Genomic DNA, 22326 nt, shown 5'->3' on the forward strand with positions numbered 1-22326 from the left:
ATTTGTACTGCTTTACAGGGAATTTCTGTACCTGGCTTTTTAGCCAGAGTCTTGGCTTCCTTATGCTGCTTTTACTCTTTTCTGTCAGACTGAATTTCTTGCAGAAAGAAAATATTGCTCTATATTGATTCCATTGTGCTAGCTAATTTCAGGCTCTTGTCCTGCAGATCCATCTGAAGCGCTGTTCAAAATCTTGAAGGATTTTCTAATGCAAAACCCACAAATAAAATAAAGCACACAATATTACCCAAAGAGAACCCTCTGTTCTCTAATCCTTTAAAAAACTGTTAGAAGTCAAATTATCAGGCTCTTTGCAAGGCGTACACAAATGAGTAAACAGTTTTCCAAAAGCTCCTAAAATTCTTAGGTTTTTGGCCTATATTTTTATTTTGTTGGTGTAAAATATTCATATTCTACCAAGGTGGGGCAGATGTATCAGTGGAGAGATTCAAAGTTGTTCTTGATACTGTCCCTATAGAACTCAATGGATTTTTGTAGAAGTAATAAGAAATCTATTAGTTTACTTCCATGTAGATGAAGAATATCACATTTCAACCCCTTTGCTTCCTCTGTTTTGAGAGAACAAGATACATCTATTATTTTAATTTCTTTTTCTCCCCAGGCTGCTGTGAAGTCCGGCCTCAAAAGACAATTATTCTTCAGTACTTTGAGCTCTAGGAGTACTCTCTTGTATTCTGAAAAATAAGAATTGAAAATATCTAACTAATGGCGTCTTCCCCTTCCACAAGCTATAGCCCATCCACCTCTGAATTCATTAATGATTCCTTCCTCAGTGTTGCCATCCTACTCTTTGCCTGCTTCACAACCATCTGTTTTTAGATAGTACAAAGCTGCTGTGGGTCCATGCTGGAATTCCTCATTTACCATATACTGTTCTTGCTGTGTGAGTCAATGCCTTCCTAATGTGAATATGGTTTTATTTATAATGATTTTAAAGGCACAGTATTTTTTCAAAAATATTTGAATACAGCCTGAAAGGTAAAAGATTGTGTTAGTAGAGGCAAATACCTGCATTGGGTTATTTCAGCCTGAACAAATCATGTTTGTCTGATACAGACACCTAAAAGCAGAATCTCATAATGGGAAAATGCCAGAAAATCTTGAGAAGGAATCACACTGCCAACTCTGCCTATGAAATAAATTATGTTTACTAATGATTATATTTCCCCTTGTATCTATACAGGGAGCCCAGAGTTCCTGTTCTTTGGAGCTGAGATGTCGAATGCATTTCCTGACAGCTCCAGCTCACTTTTCATTATTGATAAGTTAAAACAATGTGGCTGTTAGCTGTTCTGTAATTTGTCCAATGAGCTTAGGAAACAGCTGCAGCTTGAGGAGGAAGACATGAAAAGAACTCACGTATAATATGATAGCGGCACCTGAGCTCCCTCTGCCTTGCTGCCAAGCTGACGGTTGTCACAAAATGAAGGCTCTCTGCCTTCTGCTTTGCAGCTTACTTTGCTGCTACGGCCTAGGAATGGAGCAGTTATGACTGAAGATGGGAAGTGCTTCTGGTGCTAATGGGTATTTTAGGAAATGGGAATATTGGCAAACATGGAAGGCAAATAGGTCAAAGGGATCTCACTGATCTCACTGTGTTAAGTGGGGGACAGAGTAAAAACAGGGTGATTACAACAGTTCTTTTTTTTTTTAGTTTAATTTTGCTGCCCATGGTGGTTATCTAAGAATTCTGAAATACTTGCCTGTTTTGGTTTTTTCTTTTTTTTTGTTCTAATCCACAAGATAGCTGACAGGGTAACTTGTCTCTTATTACAGAAAAGATTTAGCATGTTTACTTAAAACTATTCATGCTAAAACCCATATGAATATGTAAGAAAACGATTCTGTATAGCAGCATTTACATGAGGATTGAAGTATTACCACACAGTAATAATGAAATCTAAAGATACAGCTAAGATAAATGACAGGAAATTATACATAAAAATAGGAGAATTCTCCATAGAATAAATCTAAAGCTTATCATAAACAAAGAAAAAAATAAAAGGAACAGGAAGAAAAGTAGAGAGAAAAAGCACTGAGGTAAGAGGAGATAAGCATAAAAAGAATTTGTATCAAGGAGAAAAAAAATTAAAAAGACTATAAAGGGCAAACCATTTCCCATGTTCAAGATTATCTGTCTGTAACAGCTGAGTAAAGGCTTCTTTCTTCTGAATGTCTGCTGTAGTGAGTACAACTCATGTTATTGTCCAGTTAGTGTTATTACAAACTGATGCGCTGTCAGAGATTTTGGCACTTAGGCAAATGTTGTGGAATTAACGTAAAAAGCCAACGAGCGTGACAGGAAAATCATGGTAAAGTGAAAAGTATGGAAGTTGAAAATAACCTTCTTAGATATCAAAAATAGCCTTGAAAATTAAGAGGAAGCTAACAGAAGAAATAGAAGGTTGTTAAGAATGTAGGCAGGTGCTAAATACAGAAGCAGAATGCCAAGAAAATGAAATGTGATATTAAAAGCAAAAAATGAATTTCTCACTTCCAATTAGGGAATAATGGTGACTATGACCTGTGTGGGTGGGCACAGACGGTCATTTATCTTTTGGACGAAAACACAAGAGTTGCCAAAAGTCTTGCCATCTGAGGCTTTGTCTCAATTTACTTTCTTAAGGATGACTTAGCAAGATTATCTAGGATTTATTCTTGAAAGAGATATGAGAATAGATCACATACAGTATTGTCTGTTTCTCTAGCACTTGTCTCTGCCCTGTCAATTGTACTGAATTGCATAAAACAGAGAATTTGGCTTGCAAGGGCAGGTATGAATGGAAAAAGGAACTTAAAGAAGTAGAGGTCTGGTTAGAGGTACAGATAAAAACATTTTAGGAAAAAAAGAAAAGAGAAAACATCATCAAATAACATACAGAAAGACTAAATCTAGCTGGAGAATATACTGCTATCAAAGTAATGATGAAGGGATCAAGACAACGAAAAGATACTATTTGCCTATATTAGAAAGGTCAGCATGAATAAAACAAGCAGACAGACATAATAAGGAAGAATGCTACATTTTAAAAAATTTTAGGTGAGATGAAAAATAGCTGTAATGTTAAAAACAGAATTGAAGACTGTTTTATTATAAGAAGACTTTTATTATATGCTCATTTGTGATTCTAGTGCGAATAAATGCAAATAAAGGATCTCAAAGAAGACTCTTAGCTGCTATCACGAGAGTTAGAAGCTGGATTTAGGGAGTTGGTAAATTGCAGAAAATTTGAATCTAGAAGACATAGAATGTGATATTCAAAATAGTGTAAGACTTGAACTGGAAGAAAAAAAACTTGAATCTGGCACTCCATCTTAGGTAAGGTAATACACAAGCCAGCAGGTCTGACATTTCCATTAGGCCTTAGGAATCATCAAAATACCTTAGCATTGGATGGATTCTGTCAGAGATGCTCATCATGCACAGTCTTATTGACTACAATAAGAGGTTTTTTTTGGCATTCAGTGTTTACAAATCCGTACAGATGTAAGCATCTAAACACAAGACTTTGATGTTCCAAATTTTGGCACCTGAGTTTGCGAATAGTGATTTGCAATGGACTTTCACCTGCTCCAAAATTATCATGATACCATCCTCATCCTACTTGGTTTTGACCAATAGCCGCTATTAAGCTGCTATTAGTTGTTATTTTTAAGTAATTCCAACATTATTTAGAGTGCAATTTTATATACTGAATTTAAAACTCCTGTAGCAATTCTGAAATGCTTATGCAGTCCATACAAAATGATACGTTGTACAAATCCAGCAGGTTTTTGTAGTCTATTCATGGTCTGGTTTCCTAACAGGCTGCTGCTGCTTACCCAGCTTAGGTCTTCCAGCAAGGGGGTTGCATTGATAGGAGTTTGTTCACAGAACAAAGGCTTATACTGCAAAAATGTCAATTGATCAGAAGGTCATAAATTCATAATCTTGATTAAATTAACAGTAGAAATTGAGAATTTCAGCATATATGAGTGGCTGCACTGGGATTGAATAGCTTCTTAGTGTCTAAGCAAGTACAGAAGGAAAAGTTTAACCCAAGCAGAAATTCCTATTTGGAAAAATATTTGGATAATTAGATTTTCCTAAAAATGAATCCTCTTCTCTAACTGTGAAGTGTCAGTTAGCAGAGTTAGCAGAGTTAGCAGAGCTTCTCTGAAAGACGGATAAGAAACAGACGCTAAGAAACAAGCGGATATAGAGACATATTGTCATTTTTATTTATTTGTCTTTCTCTCCAAATCTAGCAATTAGTTCCTGAAACATTCATTCTGTTAGAGAAAAACAACAACAAGTCATTAGCAATTTCTTTTTACTTTTCTCTTAAGTTTTGAGAGTGATTTCAGGGCTGTCTAGCAAAGTGTATACTGCATATCCTGGCCAATGTCAGATGTTACTCTCTGAATAAACTTACGTGTATACTACATTTGGGGAGAGATCTTGATTGCCAACAAAGTTAAGAGTCTGTTTGAAAGCAGCAAAAATATGGGGAAGAGGTCTGAAACATTGGATTTTTTCAAACTCAACTTAGTTTTCTTTTATCAAAATTGACAAAAGGTAGAATATAAATATTTCATAAACAGTAAGCTAAAAATATTAACATCCTGACAGATGGTTACATATTCAGTATGTCTTTCAAATTTGTGTTGCTTCTCATTAAGAAGAGCATCCAAAATATTTGTAATCAGCTCAGATTGTTTATTGACACCTGCACAACAAGTTCATGATCCTCCATGCTTGGGACTTTTATCTAAGAAAGGAGAGACAAAGCAAAAAAACCCTATAAAAGAACACTTGAGGTACTCCATGCTTATTACATACTGCTTTTGGGGGATAGAGGAGAAATGCTTAAGGACAGGGCTAAATTGTCAGATACAAGTTAGAAGAAATTCAGCTTATTTGAGTGCATGCCTTTCTTACCAGGGACTTTGAGTTAAGAGTGTTCCAGTTCTGTCACAAAGATACGAATGGTCCTGAGACAGATGAAGAATATAAATAAGCTTCTAGATCAAAGCATAAGACAAAGATAGTGAAGATGAGGATTCAGACAGCAGCTCCAGAGGACTGCAAGGTAGGTGGACAGCAGACAAGTCTTATATTGAACACACCAGGCTGTGGGACTTTGCTCCATATCTGTAGGAAATCAAGCTAACTGCCCTCACTGCAAGCCGATGTCTATACCACAGTGTCCTGGTCTAGATTTCATCTAATTCAGGAATACTTTCCTTAGATACCTGTAGTCATATAACCTACTTCTGATATGTGCATGAAGAAAGAGGCTGTCATGTCAGGTACCACCTCCATGGCACATTGTCAGAACAGGAGTGACAACCTGGACATAACCGCAGCTTTCAGTATACAAAACAAAACCAAACGAACACAGACAAAGAATCAAACGGAAGAAAAACAACATGTAGTTAGAATTCCAGAAAATGTGTCATTTAGCAATACCGTAGGAGTCTATTGACTGAAAATTCAATTCAATCAAAAAATTTTCCTTCTCAGGCCATGAGTCGCTGCTGTGTTATTAAAAATTCTGAATGTTGTTGATCTGGTTGCTTTATTGAGGAAGAACAAGATGAAAGCAAGAGTCAATAACCCCTGAAAAATGAGAAAAATGTACATTTGTGGACTTAACAGATTGAGATAAGGGTAGGTTCAAATTATTAAGAAAACTTACTTGCTAAAATTACAAACACATTTAACTTTTGAATTTAAAAAATAATACAATTGTAATATAATTTAATATGAAGTTGAAACTTAAACAAAACGAAACCTTCATCACTTAATAGTAAAAGCAGTTATTCTGTAGTCTGTATTTGTTACTTCTCTGCCAGGAATGGAAGAGAAGAGAGCAAGAATCTTTGGTTTCTTTTTGTGAAATAGGGGTTCTATTACTTTGAATCTGGTTATGGCTGTTTTATAAATATTAGCTGGAAAATGTGATAAACTCCTCATCAGTTTTCACAGAGTAGAAAATCCTTCATTCTCTGTATATGATCAGCATATAAGCACTGTTTTTGAAAGGTTAGTAGTTGTTACAGTTTGTCCTCAGAATCTTAATTATGTAAAGTAATAAATTTAGCATGAGTAATTGTACCACTATTAATTTTAATTCATATTTCAAGAGTGCAGAAATATATACAGATAGTAGCAAACTTTTTGAACTGCATTATGCTAAATTTTTCTCCAGATTAATTAAATGAGTGCTCTTTAACTCTCTTCGTGATCAACCATAATCAGGCCTTTCATTTCACCTTCAGGCTCATGTTTTCCTGACTGATGGTACTTTCATTAAATTTCATTTCTTCTCCTTGCATTTAAATTGTTCCTTTTCATGAACATTTGTTGTCCATATGAAATTGTGATCATAGAACTCTTACAAACTGAAATAACTATGTGTCTTCTCACTCTGAGGGCTGAAAATGTTAGCTGCTTATGCCAACTTTTCTTGTGACAACTAAATAGAACTATCTGTGAAATTAGGCAATATTTTCCTACTTCATGGTTTGTCAGTTATTTTTAAAACAAAACAAAACAATACAGCAAACTAAAGGACGTGGGTGTCCTAGTGGACAACAGGATGGCTGTGAGTCAACAGTGTGCCCTTGAGGCCAAGGCTAATGGTATCCTGGAGTGTACTGAAAAGATCATGGCCAGCAGCTTTATTCTGCTCTGTTCTGCTGAGTCCACATCTGGAGTACTGTGTCTGGTTCTGTGTTCCCCAGTTCAAGAATGTCAGGGAACTGCTGGAGAGAGCCCAGGGGAGGACCAGAGAGATGATGAGAAACTGCCCTGGGGCATCTCAGGTGTGAGGAAAGTCTGAGAGACCTGGGGTGTTTAGCCTGAGGGGGGTATAAACAGTGCATTTAATATATTTATAAACATACTATATGTGTGTTTTTATCACTGTTTACAAATATATAAAGTGCAGGAGTCAAGTCAATGGGGGCAAACTCTTTTCAGTGGTGCCCAGCAAGAGAACGTGAGGCAGCGGGCACAAACTGGAACACAAATAGTTCCATATGGACATAAGGAAGAACTTATTTACAGTGATGGTGAGAGAGCACTGGATCAGGCTGCCCAGAGAGGCTGTGGAGTCTCCTTCTCTGGAGATATTCAAGACCCATCTGATGCCTACCTGTGCAAAATACCTATTGCAGGGAGCCTGGCTTAGCATGGGGTTGCACTCAGTGACTTCTGTAGATCCCTTCTAACCCCTATAATTCTGAGACTCTATGAAATATGAAAGCAATAGCAACGTGTACTTCTGTTTTTATTACCATTGTCTGTGTCTTTTGGGATGGCTTTAACCATAGTTGTGAGCACGGTTGGGGTCCTTTAGATGGTCACTTTTGCAGTTTGCTATGCGTATGGCCAGTATGGGGGAACATAAAGACTACCACGAACTCAAACTTTCAGATACTTTGATATGTTAATACTGAACTTTAATAGATAGCATTTACGTCAGGACCTTGAGCTCAAGAAAAGATGTGTGCTTGTGCAGACCGTTAGAAGTAACATCGTCTAGAACACAACACCGAGGACTACCATAGCACTAAAGTGACTGTGAACTACCTCGAGGTCTGTAGAAATACAGGAGTGGGTCGGCTCAGCGAGATCGGTGCTGAGGTCCTGCAGCACCCCTGTATAAAGACAACCGCAACTGCAGCCAAGCGAATGTTTGGGGCCCTTCTCCCGCACAGCCCGGCCGCGGACACCCGCCCCCGGGGCGCGGCGCGACATGGCGCCGGAGCTCCCCGCCTCCCTCCCGCCTCTTTCTCCACCCCCTCCCGCTTTGGCGCCAAACGGCGAAGGAGAGCGGCGGGATGAGCGGCCATCAGCCCGGCCACGTTAATGGGTACGCTCCTCCGCCTCCTGCCCTGCGCCGGCCTTCGTGGACCGCGCTGAGCGAGCAAGGGCACGACGGGACGGAGAGGCCGCGGGTTCGGGGGGTCCACGGGTGCTGCCGTTTCCAAGCTCTCTCTGCGGCTCCCTTCGCCGCCACCATGCTAGTGGACCGGGGGTGAAACGCGTGTACTGCTCAGCTGGGGCTCAGCAGCTCGGCGGGGGGAAGCGTGATGTGCCTCAGGGAGCGGTACGCACATCTGGCACAGCAGTTACAGGCAAAACGGTGAGGCATAAGGAAGCTAAGGAGTCAGCAGGAGCGTGTGACCCGTTTGGCTTTTGGGGAACAAGGCCGTAGGTGCTAAGGGTGCTTTTTTAAGAAAGAAATACACGCGTGGCCTTTTACCCTAATATCTGTGAGTTGAGTGACAAAATATTGGTAGTTGATTTTCAGTAGAAATCTATCCTAGGAGAAAAAGAAAATGCAGTGTAGTTGGAATGTGGTGTAGACCTCACCTGGAGCACTGTGTCCAGATGGGGAGTCCTCAGTGCAGGAGAGATGTGGTCCAGAGGAGGGCCACAGAAATGACCCAAGGGGTGGAACGCCTCCCTACAGGACAGGCTGAGAGAACTGGGGCTGTGCAGCATGGAGAGGGGAAGGCTATGGGGAGACCTTAGAGTGGCCTTTCAGTATCTAAAGGCTAAAGTAAGAAATCTAAACCTAAAATCTGAAAAATCTGGAGTAAGAAAGAAGGGGACAGACTTTAGAAGGACTGTTGTGATAGGACAAGGGGAAATGGTTTCACACTAAAAGAGAGCAGATTTAGATATGACGTAAGGAAGTGTTTTACACTGAGGGTGGTGAGGCAGTGGCACAGGTTGCCCAGAGAGGCGGTGGATGCCCCATTCCAGGAGACAGCCAAGGTCAGGCTGGAGGGGCTCTGAGCACCTGATGGAGCTGTAGGTGTCCCTGTTCAGTGCAGGGAGTGGGACCAGGTGGCCTTTATGGGTCCCTTCCAACTCAGACAGTTCTGTGATTCTATATAGCATGTGATATCCGAAATCAAAAAAGGGAAAAGAAAGTCCAATACCTGTCCATTCACCAGTTGTACTACTTTCTTGTGTAACTGACCACCACAATTCATTCTCTGTGTTCTGTTTTAAGATTTTCTACCTTTTTTTGTTGTTGTTGTTTAGGTAAACTTTTTTCTTTTTTTTTTCCTGTAGCTGAATGAAATTTCTTCCCTTTTTTGACACAGTGTTATCATTTACTTGAAGATGAATGGAAAAGAACTGAGAACAGAGGCTTGGCCTTTAATTGCAGACTCTTTCTCTGTTTGCCTTTGAAATACTGTTTACATAGACTTTTCTACAGATTATAAATCATTGTAGAATTTGGGGATTTTTTTTCCTTCCTTTTTGAGTAGTGTTATCTTCGTGGCTTTCACTTCCCATTACTTTTATTCATAGGTTTGTTTGAATTATCACAAGGATAAATGCTATTTTCTCTTTCTGTAGCTAGCTTTTTTTTAGCTATTTTTTTAGAGTAGATATTCTTCATGCAATTCAAGAACTTACAATTGAGTGTGAGGAGAATGATCAGCTGCCCAAAATCTTTATGCTTAATTTTCCTGTTTGTGCTTGACCACTAGCCAAGTCCTTGGCTTCTGCTTAATCAGAAATGAAGTGTTTTATACCCATTTCACACTCCAGTGTTCCTGTGCAATGAGCTGAAGGAATCATCTAGCCAAACGTTGTGATGTTAAGTAGAAGTAATTGAGTGAGGTTTGTTTGTTTTTTTTTCCATGTTCTCTTTGATGTCAGCCTTCTGCTCATTTCTCAGATATGTGCCTCTCACTATGAAGCTGGTACTCTGAGGGGCTTCACTTACATAGTGTTTTGTATTATAAGAAAACTAAATAGTAGTTTTTGCTGTTTTTTTTTTTTTTAATAACAAGGTTTACTAGGAAATAATTTAACAAAAGGAGATCTCAGGATCTCTCAGTTCTGAGTGCTGTGATTTTTCTGGAGAGCTTTTCCCAGAATGTGTTACTTGATGTAGTTCTGCACTGGGTGTTGCGTATCTTTGTTGAGGGGCTCTCAGAAGACATTGCTGTGAATGTCACTTACTGAAGAATGTAGTAGAGTATTCATTTAAAGTCTGGGGGGGTTTTGAAGTGTGTAAATCTACTTTTGTGATACATTGTAAATAATCACTCATGAGTTGAAACATTTTCTTCTAATTTCAGTAAACCTGCCCACATTCAGTTTGGCAAGAAGTGTGTAAGGGGAAGTCTTTAATTTCTGCTGTGAACCTCTTGTGCTCTCAACACTCTTCTTTGTTAGTAGGATACAGTTCCTATTTCTTAGACAATTCAAGCCAGTTTGAGCTCCTTCATTTTTATGTTTGCTTTTATAACAGACAATTTTTGACACTGTTTACAGTGTTATCAACGTGTGGGAGAGGTCTGCTGGTTGCACAGAGAATGTATGTTTCTCCCATCTTACACTGAGATGATGGCCTTAATGATAATCCTCATTCATTCCAAGAAGAAGCCAAAATTGCTTACTTCTAAGGTGCCACATATAAACCACGCAAAAGCAGTAATTTGTCTTTGGTAAATAGAGCCTTGTGGTTTCTAAAGTACAGTTTTATTATGTACTGGCATTCTCTTCACTTAAATAGTGTAACCTCGGTGTGACAAGCTAACTGCAAGCCTCCAACACATGCTATTTTATATTTTTGGTTATAAAAACAATCATTAACAAAATGTTTGTCTTCTAACGTTTGTGCTTGGAAGGCACTGGCAGTAGAGTGGCTGTGAGATATCTCACTGTTTGCAGTTACCTCTGATGCACTATTCTGCATGGCTCTACATTGCTACAAGGGTATCTGTCTCCTTCCTCTTTTTTTTTTTTTTTTTTTTTTTTTCCTAAAATGTCTTAAGCTGTCCTCCTGGTAAGAGGAATCCAGGAGGAAAAGTACTGCACTTCTGTATTTTGGTAAGCTATTTACTGCCTTGTATTTGAGTTGTTCTGAGGATTGCTGAAGAGCTGTTAAAATCATTCCATCGTTTTGGTTTTCAAGTCTAGCAGTGTGAGGTGGGATTTGGGGGACTTTTCTTTGGGCTTGATATTTTTCTGGAAATTTGCAAATCTTTCAGTATTGGAGAGAAGGTGGGGAAAAAAAAGTCTTTCTTTGCCTTCTTTTTCTGAAAAGCACAGATACCTTCCTGTTGTGTTTTGTGCTGTCCAGGAAGTCTTTCAACCGAAAGGAGGCAAGAGAAAGTGACGCATCACTTCTCCAGTGCTCCTTCTCTCAAATAAACCACTCAGTGTAGGGGAAGAGGCAGCTTTTCATGCCACATTTATATATTCTGTCTAAGGGAAAAGTTCTTGAACTCATCTTATCAGCTTTTAGGGGGCGTTCATAAAGCCCATAACCTCCAGAGAAGTTTAGCATTGGACTATCAGAATGGTTTACAACCTCAGACTGTTGCCTGTAAGCATTGTTAAAAGAAGCAGACTCACAGCAATAATTGTACAGGCAGAAACGAATGACTGCAATGGAAGCCTCCGAATAGAAACCTACAGAATACTTGTCGTAGGCAGAAGTACAAAATAGCTTAGATTAGAGGCTTGCACTTAGCACAATCATCACAAAAATGATTATGTTGTTTGAGTGAAAAGAATGCCAGTACAAGATATACCTGAATCATAGAAACACACAAGGTGTTATCTATCGAGGATAAATTGCTCTGTCTTTATAGCTCAGTGCTCTGAATAGCTCAGCCTTCTTATCTAAAACAGAAATTTGCAACCTTGCTGGGTTTCCTTTCCTCTGACAGGAAATGTTGCATATATAAGTTCTTGGAAAGCATGTAACTGATGATTTTACTGGTGAATAAAAGGTGGTCTTTGTGAGATTCTAATCCTTTAGATTACTTTAAACTTGCGCTCATTGGAAGAATACAGTCTGCAGTAACTTCACCTAAGTGTTATTTACTGATGGCTGCCTTTTCTTTTTGGTGGAAACTATAGTTTTGGCGATGAAGCATCTTGTAAAAAACGAGAGGATTATCTGGAATGGCCTGAATATTTTATGGCAGTTGCGTTTTTGTCAGCACAGAGAAGCAAGGACCCAAGTTCTCAGGTAAGAGGTCAATATATAAGAGTAACATAACCTAATCTGCCTTACACATCACATCAGATGCACGTGTAGCACTTTTAGGGTTTTCTTATTAAAAGTAATTTTAGTATATAGCTTTTGAATTTTTAACATGATCAGCATTTTTTGTTACAGAAATTCTTCTATTGGGTCTGACCTCATGTGTATAATTCTGTGTGTACATTTGTAGCTTGGAGTTCTGTAAATATTCCCTTCATCTGAAGGTTAAAATGACACATTTATTTTTTCCTTTTTCTTGTAAATAGAGTTACAGTTAGAGGAGGATATAACTACTGAAAGTTGTAGACTAAATTTTTTTTTAGATTTATCATCTCAGAGGTTCCTTTTCCTCGCCTGCAAAAGTATAAAAATTCCTTCTTGTTTGTTATTGCATTCAAGTTGTCTCTCTCTCCATCCTTTACTTTGCTTGTGTATCTCTCTTGCACTTAATATTGCTTGGAGGTGATAGATAACCTCTCATGAGACATGCAGTTCTGCAGCACCCAATCAAGCTGTTGGTTTCCTTTCCCTGAAAAATTTCAGGAAGAAGATCCCAACAAAGCAATGGATTAAAATGCATGTAAACAGCCTGCTCAGTTACTTGCTGGCTTCTGTATGTTATGGCTCTCAGTTCTTTGAAGCATGTTTATTTAGGGCTAAATTCTTGTTTACCCAGTGCTGATTAATAAACACATTGTGTAAATTAAAATCAATGCTATTGCTGTTTGAGTACATCTAAATTATGGACACAAAACTTAAAATTCTTCATCGCTTCCTCAGTCTGAAAGAAGGGCTGTGTGCAGATTTGGATTAAAGTAGTAGAAGGTGGGAGTTAGTGTCTGGTCGTTTGGTGTGTGTTTGCATAAACAAGCCACGCAGGCTGAGTGCTTATCTCTAGCTAGGTCAGAACTAGCACATTTTTGTTCAGTCATCCATCCATTTTCTTTAGTTCCTGCTGCTGCTTATATTGCACTGGAAAAACTAGTCTGGGGAGCTGAACCGACAGAAAACTTGTATGTAGCACTGTTAGTTGTGTGCTGGTTCTGCTCCCTGAACTTGGTTCACTTTGTAGTCAGACGAGGAACAGTGCTGGCAGACTGAGTTGGGGACTGTGTGGCTGGAAGGTAGCAGGCTTGCATCTGCTCTGGTCTGCCTGTTGGGTTCAACTGTGACCTTGTTTATTGTAGCCTTGTCACGTTCAAGACTGTGTGACATATATAAAGTAAAGCTCATATCTCTAAAATTTGTAGCACTGACTTTTCAGCTCTTATCTTCTTTTTTGATATATGATTTTTACATGCTGTTGGTACTATGCAAGTCTTATTTTTTTCAGGTTGGTGCCTGTATTGTAAATTCAGAAAACAAGATTGTTGGAATCGGGTACAATGGGATGCCTAATGGCTGCAGTGATGATGCACTACCTTGGACAAGAACAGCAGCACATAGATTAGACACAAAGTATCCTTACGGTAAGGCTACTTGTAGCTGACAAGTCAGACTTCCCATGTTCCTGTATATGAAAGATCATTTAGTAGAACTTCAGTCAGTTTTTCTTCCACTCATCCGTCTTTGTTAGTGTGCTCATACATGATACATCAGAATAATAATCACAACTCTGAAAGTAAATTAAAAGTCTTCATGGAGGGCTGGCTTCTGTGTGAAGTATGCTTATAAATGGTTAGCCATTTTGGACTTTGAAATGAAGTCTGGTAAATGTAATGCAGCTTATCAGCACATAGTGCATGCAAATGATTGCTGTTTTGGTGTGTTTGTCTCCATGGAAATTACTGAAAGCATGTATATGCAAAACAAATAATTAGTCTAAAGTACTGGTATTAAAATTGTAAACTGCAGTGGTTGTGGGAAATCCCAGTATTCAGGTGTTTGTGGCATAGGTAATACGTGTTATGACTTGTAGATTTGAATTTTGTGTTAAGAATATGATCACATACTGTCATTCCATGCCTCTTTTCATTTCATGTCACAGTAGATCCTCACTGCTACATGTGAAGTGACTTTCACTGTTTATTTCAGCCTGTGATTCGATTCACCTTTACTAAATGGAGAGAATGAATGAGGGGCAAGGACAGTTTCATGGTAAAATAAAGCTGAGTGCTACTTTAGATTGTGTCTTCACACAGGCTTAGTGTGGCTTTCTGCAAGCTTGCTTTGAAGGGTCCTCAGTGATTATTGGCACATCTATCAAACAAGGCTGCACAGTTAGACCTCTGGGCCACGTGTGATTTGCAGAAACCAAAGAGGATGGTTCTCTGAGCTGCCTGAAGCTTCACTCCATGAGGACTGACTGTTGTTGGGTGTGGAAATAATATTGAGAGTTGCCTTGTAGATTTTAGTAGCTGATGTTGGGGATGAACTGTGGTTAGGATTAATAAAGAAGGGGGGAGTGCATGCTGTCTTCAATCCCTCTTCATGTTTTTACTTCCACATCAGCTCCTGCTGAACCTCTGTGAGGTGAGATTGGTGCAGCAGGAGCTGTGGGAGCATGAAAAATGGGTAGTTCCTTCATTCTGTGCTTCATCTTAGTCCCTCCTGGGTTCGGGAGTGGAAGGGGGAAGAACCACAAAACCAAATGAGAACCCTTGAGAATTTCTCCCTTGCATGAGTGAGGGGCAATGAGCACCAGAGTTTGGTTTTTATTTAGATTCGGACTCCTCCAATATGAAGTATTTATTTCTATTCAATAAACCCATTTTCTTGTTTGTAACTTCTAAAAATTGATCTGATACAGGAATAGGATTTGCATTAGCTTGGAAATTTCTTGTGTTCATCCAAAGCTCTTTCTAAACTGTGATATTACGTTTTCCTATAGCACTGAAGTGAAAGATTGTATGCTGTGGTTCAGCTCAATTAATGGGCTTTGTATTTGAGTTCTTACAACTCTTGTACTTGTCCTTGTTCAGTTCACCAATTCATCATCAGACCTCTAAAAATAACTCTTAAACTTGGTAAGATTTCTAGTTATTTTTCATAAGAGATGCACTGCTTACAGTAGCACCAGCTCCTGCCAAATTTTAACATCTGTTCTAAAGCACAGAAGCTCTGGTTTTACGTATAATGAAGATACTATAATGGTTCACCATGGTACGACTGCTTTTTATTTATAGGGTGTGGAAACAAACATTACCCCATTGATTAAAGATAAAGCTGAAAAGAGAATATTGATTTTGGTTGAGTTGTTATGCTTGCTGTAAGTTCTCAGTTCTGAACTAAGATCAGCGTGTGTGGTCTTTGGGTCTTAAGCACGTTCCAGGAGAGATAGGCAGAAATAGGGCTCTCAAATATAAAACTCATTAATTTAAACTAAAAAAAAAAAATAAAAATGGGTGGGATTTGTGGAAATATTTCATACGATAAAATATGAGGGTTTTTAAATTTTATTTTCAGTTAATGCTGGCTCCAAAAGCTGCGGAATGTTTCTTTTTTAGCAAGTAAAAAGTGAATACACAATGGTTAAAAAATGCACTTATCGATTTTAAAAGCCTGGAGAGATGAGTTCATTTCTAGGAGTTGCTCCGATTTGTGCCTTTCCCCTAAAGAATCTCAGTCTTCACCTCGTTAGAAAACATCACAACTTTGTAACAAAGTGTCTACTGTGACGAATTAACAACCTGTTTTGTAATTCACAGATCATTTAAAATCTAGCAGTTTCTTATTAATCTTGATAGCACAGTTGACAGACCAGGCAAGTACATATAAAAAATAAAATCTGCTTTAAAAAATTGTGGTAGATTCAAAGCAGCACATAGAATTGCTGCTAAAATCTCATTAAGCTGTCATGTTTTCCTTACTGCTTTTGCTAATTATCACTGCATTTGTGTAAACTGAACTTTTTAGCTTTGATTTTTCTTGACTATCTTGTTAAAGGATAGTACAATCTTACTATGTGCTCCATGAGCTTATCATAGGAACGCTAGCACTGACTCCGCTAGATCTGGGGTGTTGTTTATTATGTAAAGATGGTAACTGTGTATATACCACCACACTACCCTGGAAGATGTCTTCTAGAGCTGTTTTATGCGTCTGCACTGCTACAGGAAAGGGCTGAGGCTGGATCTCAGTGCTGACCTCCTTGTTTTAAGTGCTGCATTAGTTTAGCATAGCCATCAGCTCACTTTCCATGTCTTTTGGATGGCTCTGAAGGGCTGTCTCCAGAGCAAAGCCTAGGTGTTGCACTGAGCGGTTCCCTCAGAGGCTGCTACAGAGTGCAGGGTGGAAAAAGGACTGTAAGAAAACTCTTGTCCTATTGTGCAAAGCCTGCTGAGATAGTATGCTTAACCTTCCTCCCTCCCTCAGGCCATACTGGGGGATATGCAATGCATACTCTGTTTCATGCTGTGAAAGTACTACTGTGGTGGGCTGCAAAAAAGTCATCTTATTTCTTTATGCAGTTTGAACTGAAACATACAAAATAAATGTGTGCTGCCCTGGGACTCTTGAGACGTGGAGCTGTGTGGAAACCGAGGACCAAGTTCTGTGTAGTGCTGATGGACACCTGCGTAAGATCAGCATGAACAGAACATGAACTAACATGTGCCAGTTGGCCTTAGGGCCAAGGGTCACTGCCTGGCCCTGTCTGTGTTTAGTGTTACAAATACAGCGGGGGATTGGACCCAGAGGCTATCCTTGCAGAGCTGTGTTAGGTGATCCTGTAATAAATGTATTGAGCTTTAGCAGAACAGATGGATACACTGACCCCAGAGCTCTGATCAGTTTTGCTGTTTTATAGCTAGAAAACTTCCTATTTCCATGCTAAATTGATGGTTTTGTACATTCTTAAGTATGCTAGCATTGTTCTTTCAGCTTTTCTTAGTGCCATCAATCCTTCTTCCTCCTTTCCCTCTTTGCCCATACACTTACTGATAACAATGATCTTCTGAACTTTTGTTTTAAGGCTAAATGAATCCTGTCAGTCTTATATTTTACTACATCTTGAGTCCTATTGGATTGAAATTGTGGCAGACATAGATAACAGACAACATAGCATACATTGTACATATCTTGCCTGCACTGTGAAGTGTGACTTCTGCTCAGTGCAATGTTAAAGAAAGGGCTGTGCTTGATTAAAAATAATTTTTACCCTTATCTAAATGTAACCTGAGCTGCTACTGAAAGAAAGCATGAAAATGCCAGGTAGTGCTCATTTTACCTTAGAGGATGCAAATGTTTGCAAGGTGTTTGGATGATACAGGAATCATGATGTAAATCACCCATATTAGTACTCTGTGTTCCCTATGAGAATCTTGAAGCCAATTAAACCTTTTCTTTTGAGCTGTGGAATATACTTGAACAGGTTAGTAGCATAGCTTTGTTACTTCAGAAAGTAGGTAATGTTTTGCTGAATGCTGTTTTTTCTCAGCACAAAATCAAGCGGCTTTTGTTGCTTTGTGGAAACTGTTTCTTTCCAGGCTGCCAGTCAGTGACAGAAATGGGGATGTTTCTGTGCACCTCAGAGAAACAGAAAGCTTTGTGCTCAGTGCAGTGTAGGGGAATTTCTTAATAATTACACAAAATTCTGGCGCTCGGAGTCAAAAGTGAGTGCCCCCTGTTGCTGTTAGATGAATGCAAAGCTTTGATGATGCATTCTTTCTTCTCACTGATCATTTAAAATACTACATTTTTCTCCTATTAGCGTCTTACTACTGATGCTAGTTGCTATGCTCCTGTTACGCCCTCTGTCTCCACTGTAATCTAAGAACATCTATTTGACAACCAGTCTCTAATTAAGAGGGTTTTAAATTAAAATGACTGGCAAATATAGAAACCTCTAAGCAATAAAGAAAATACTGAGTAAATATGCTTACAAATATTTATACAGGTTCAGATACGATAAAATATGTGCTGTGGCAGAAAGTATACTCTAATTGAACAGTACCTGCTGTGTAAAATGAAACAAACTGTTAGCAACATTTTGTTGTGTTAGGATTATGAGCTTTTCGTCAATTTTTTTAAAGAGATGAATGCTTGAAGATATTCAGGCAAATGTTACTTTTGTAGAAGCTGTTATTTTGACAGCATAAAACTTGATAAGGCACTATGAAGAAGTGTGATGCACTCTCTCCAACTGGCAATGCAAAGCCGAGGCTTCAACTGGAATGGGGATCTATAGGAGATGCTCTCCACCTACAGCCTCTCACTCTCTTGTCCTGCCTGGATTTCTTTCTAATTCTAGCATCATACACCAAATGTCTAAGAAGTTTGAGAATTTTGAAAAATAATTTCTCTTATTCTGCTTGCCACTTAAGGAACAGCCCTTTGTTCTGCTGAGATTAGTGCAATCTTGGAGCATGCAGGTAAGAACAGACTGGATTAGCTACTGCTTTTCAGGTTCTGCAAAAGGCTTCCCTGCCTGCTCCCAGCAGATTTTGTGTGCTGCTTATAAATAGGCTGGATAGTCCCCATGTTCACTTCCCAGTTCTCTTTTAACAGAACACATTTGTTAGGTGGGGCTGTTCCCTCTTCCTGACTGCAGTCTAAAAAGGCTAAGACTCCGATGAAATCCGGTCATGTTAACCTTGCCTTCTTGCCTTGACCACAGGAACTGCTCTTAGAGCACACAGAGCAGGAAAGAGTCAGCAGAAGTAGCTGTGAGCAGCATCAGCCCAATATCAGTTCTATCTTCCACTAATGTAGTGAGCAGCATCCACACCTGATACTTTCACAAAGGTTGAAATAAGATTGGCATCGTTCTACAATTTCCATCAACCACAGTCCCCGGGAGCTGTCACTCCAGAGATAGTGCTTTTCAGTAATTCCTCAGTGCCTTCTGCATCCTTGCTGTGTCCAGCATTGGTGCAGTGAGTAGAGGGTAGCAGACAAGTAGAGCTTGGACTAAATTGGGATGGACAAGAGGCAAAAACAAGGTGAAGATTTTACCAAAGGACTGAAAATAAGATGGCCAAATTACATAACTCCCTGTATGCATTTTTGTGCCAGCCTTATGTTGCAGAACATCTTGCTAGTACCATATATTTGTTCTGGGGGCCTATAATATTTGTCAAGTTGGTTAATGTGGCAGTAGAAAATCTCATGTTAACAAATAAATCAGAACATGTTGTGTGACACTGTATGCATTGAAGTGTATTTCCTTCAAATGTAGCACAATATTTAGTGTGTAAATTCTCCAAATTCTTTGTCTGTTTTCATTAGTAATTAACTACATAGAAAGGTTGCTTCCTGGAACCTTTCCTTTGATTTCTGTTTAAAATATAACGTGTTACAGTGGTCCATACTCCAAGCTCTTCATCAAGCCTTGTAAGCCTTTTCACAGTATTAATAAACATTTTGAGTAGTCCGAGTGGTTCTTATAAAATCACTGATCAGAACAGTCTTAGAAGGCGGAAAGAGTAGTTCTGACACTGCAAGTCAGGAAGAACATATTCATGGTAAGTGTTTAATACTGAAAAATGACCATCAGTAGGGTAAGTGGGGGTCTCTTATTTGTGGGTAGGTTTAAGGATGGGCATTACCTAATGTGCAATAAAGGTGATATGCAGTAAGAAAAGATAGAAACACAAGTAGGAATTAATACTACCAAATTAATCAGTCCTCTATTTTTTCCCCCTCTCATGCACATTGTATTAGGTGAAGGAAATGTCACAGGACACACTGTGTTACTGCATGATTGTTTCTTCAGCTAATGAAGTCTTTAGAGAATACTTTTCAAGCCACTTTTCCAGCATAGAAACCAATCTTCAAGACCTAATAGACCTAATATAATGTTAACTATATGTGAATATTATTTAAAAAAAATAATACTAAACAACTGGGGGTCCCCAGAGGGTATTGCAAAAATTCTAGTTCTAATGGCCTGCTTAAATAAACAGCTTTCAGATTTCTGAACACTATGAACCTGTGCAAGGTTTCCTTAAGTTAGGGTCTTACTGTCTGAGAGGGAAGAATATTTTACTAATAGTAGCTGGAGCTCTTAATGGGTTAGAAAACTTTGTGTCGCCTTAATTGGGAACTGCTCTTGTTGTTACAGTTAGGGATTTTGAAATCCTGGGTTTGACTTTTGTCTCTTTAAGTAATACTCTCTACAAAGTTGGTCAGGTCTGTAAAGTAATCTGTTATCCATGGAATTTTTTTGTTTATAAATGGATCACCAGTAAATGCCTATTTACCAGAGAAAGAAAAGTGGGGAGGAGGGAGTGAAGAACTATGGGACAAAACCTGAAAATATTTGTCCGATGCCTGTACCTTATTATGGAGCATCTAACCTACAATTTCTTACAGGTGCCAGTAGCAGATGTCTAGGGAAATGTATAAAACAAAGACACAGAAAATAATAGTTCCCCAGAATAGTTTTCCAAGTTCAAACTACTGAGCCAGAATGGTTTTGTAATTGATAGCCCAATAAACAAGGGGCATAAAAAGTACTGGAAGAAAGAAGGGGACTCCTTTAATCAATGCAAACCTTTAGTCTCCTACTACTTTGTGCTTTAAGGAATATTTGGTTGAGCTACAGTGTGCATGAAAAGTCCTCCTCCTCTGATTTTTGAAACTAAATCCTGTTGGCTTTGCTGGAGATTGCAGTGCTTTTTGTCTTGAGATGACTGCTTCTTCCATATTATCATCTCTGTGCCTTCTTTGTCTCTCTTTCCACTCTAGAGAGTTGTAGTTGTTTTTAACTTCAGATTGTGTTAAGATGGTCAGGGGGCAAAATATCTCCCTCCCTCACTCCAACTGATTATCTTTTACAAATTATTTTTGGCCTAAAATTGTTTTTGCTTGGAGGAGTTTTGTTGTTGAAAGTCTGGAAGTCTGTAGTTTCTAAAAGGCTATTTCTCATCAGTGCAGGAGGAAAGTTATAGTGGTACTAACACTGAAACGTGTCTGTTTTTATGGCTGAAGACTTCTAAGTTTTAGTAAAGTAGAAATATTTGCTGAAGGAATTAGGGTGGCTATTCATTTATTTATTTATTTCTGTGAGCCTTTGAAAACATTCTCTCATCCTTCTTTCTTTTGTGGAGGCCTTTGAGACAGCTGCCTGGAACATAAGCACGTTGTTCAAAGAAACTGAAAAGTGATGGCTCTGTCTAGTCACCAAACCCAAGTTCCAGGTGCTGTTTTGCACTTACTCTTCTGTAACCCTAGAAGAATAATTCTGTGGCTATTTCTTTGAAGGCTGTATAAAATTAATGTAACTCAGTAATATATTTGAAGTTAAAAGTGTTTTCTGGGTTTTCAAAGTTTGAAAGTTCCTATACTTTTATATCATGTATAATTGATGGTGCAAGTCTAAAATACAGCGTGATGCAATTATCATAGTAGTAGAAATAATAGTAACAAACCGTCTTTTTTTTTTCCTTTGCTGTTATTAATTTCCTATTTTTATGTTGGTTTCTGGCCTTTTCTTTTTATGAGAAGATACATGAACAATGTAATTATGGGGATTCTGGGGGCAGCTGATGCTGAGCTTTCTGTAGTAAGTGTTTGGTCCTTAGTGACTTGCCTACATGGGAAAGTTTGTGTGCTGTGTGTTAGGCTGTAAATTTCTAGCACGTTAGCTGTTAGATAGAAATTCCACGTAGACCTTTAGCACATGCGGAAAACATTTCCATTCAATAAGGATTCCTGCATGCTGAAAGTGTGGCACTCAGTTATTCTTTGTATGGCAAGATCATGTACACAGGGGTCACTGTATGGTTGCAACTATATTATGAACTTGTGCTCGTAACTTTGCCTGTTTTTATTTTCCCATATATGAGAGGAAGACTTTTTTTACTTTTTCTTTTTTTTCTTTGTAGTCTGTTCTTCAAAATAAGCAGTGGAGAAAACCTCTGGTTAGTGTTGTTTGCACACACAGGTCTCTGGCTGAGCTCGGAGCCACACTTGAGTGCCTGTGTACAACATCTATCATGGCACCAGACAGTTTCTCAGTAGACTGATGAATACATTCTGCAACTTGCTGTCATTCCTAGGTGTAAACAGAAAGTTGTAGCACAGATCCTGCTTCCTAACGGTTTTCTTCAGAAGTTCATGGTGGATGACCTAAACTGAGCTCTCTTCTCCTTTGTCTGTAACACGTTACGTGCTGTACTGATGTGTACAGCATAACAAGTTGAACCCTCAGTCGCCATCTGTCCAGAAGAGCCGTTGTGTAATGGAGGAATAAGGCAGAGTTGTCTGTTGTTACCTGGCCTATCTCAAATCCATGGAGAAATAGAGGACTTTGCTTTCTTGCTTGGGAAGTCTGGCACCTTTTAATGAGCAGTAAACTTGCTTTAATATTAAAGCTGGGACGTTTTTATGGTTGAGTGTGTCTTGT

At 38.9% G+C, this 22326-nt stretch overlaps 1 protein-coding gene across 14 annotated transcripts in view; it reads left to right on the forward strand.

Moving 5' to 3' along the window:
* The window catches only part of DCTD (dCMP deaminase), a 55884-nt gene that overhangs the window by 28013 nt on the left and 5545 nt on the right, over window positions 1–22326 (forward strand). For 8 of the 14 annotated variants that reach the window (XM_085222451.1, XM_085222449.1, XM_085222448.1 and 5 more), the window contains 2 exons: window positions 11912–12023; window positions 13372–13507. In XM_085222451.1, coding sequence (XP_085078577.1) covers window positions 11973–12023; window positions 13372–13507 — 187 coding nt within the window. In that variant the 5' untranslated portion in view covers window positions 11912–11972. The other 6 variants (XM_085222446.1, XM_085222455.1, XM_085222447.1 and 3 more) reach the window with 5 other exon arrangements.

Source organism: Meleagris gallopavo, chromosome 4, assembly GCF_905368555.1.
Source record: "Meleagris gallopavo chromosome 4, MGAL_WU_HG_1.1, whole genome shotgun sequence".
Taxonomy (NCBI): domain Eukaryota; kingdom Metazoa; phylum Chordata; class Aves; order Galliformes; family Phasianidae; genus Meleagris; species Meleagris gallopavo.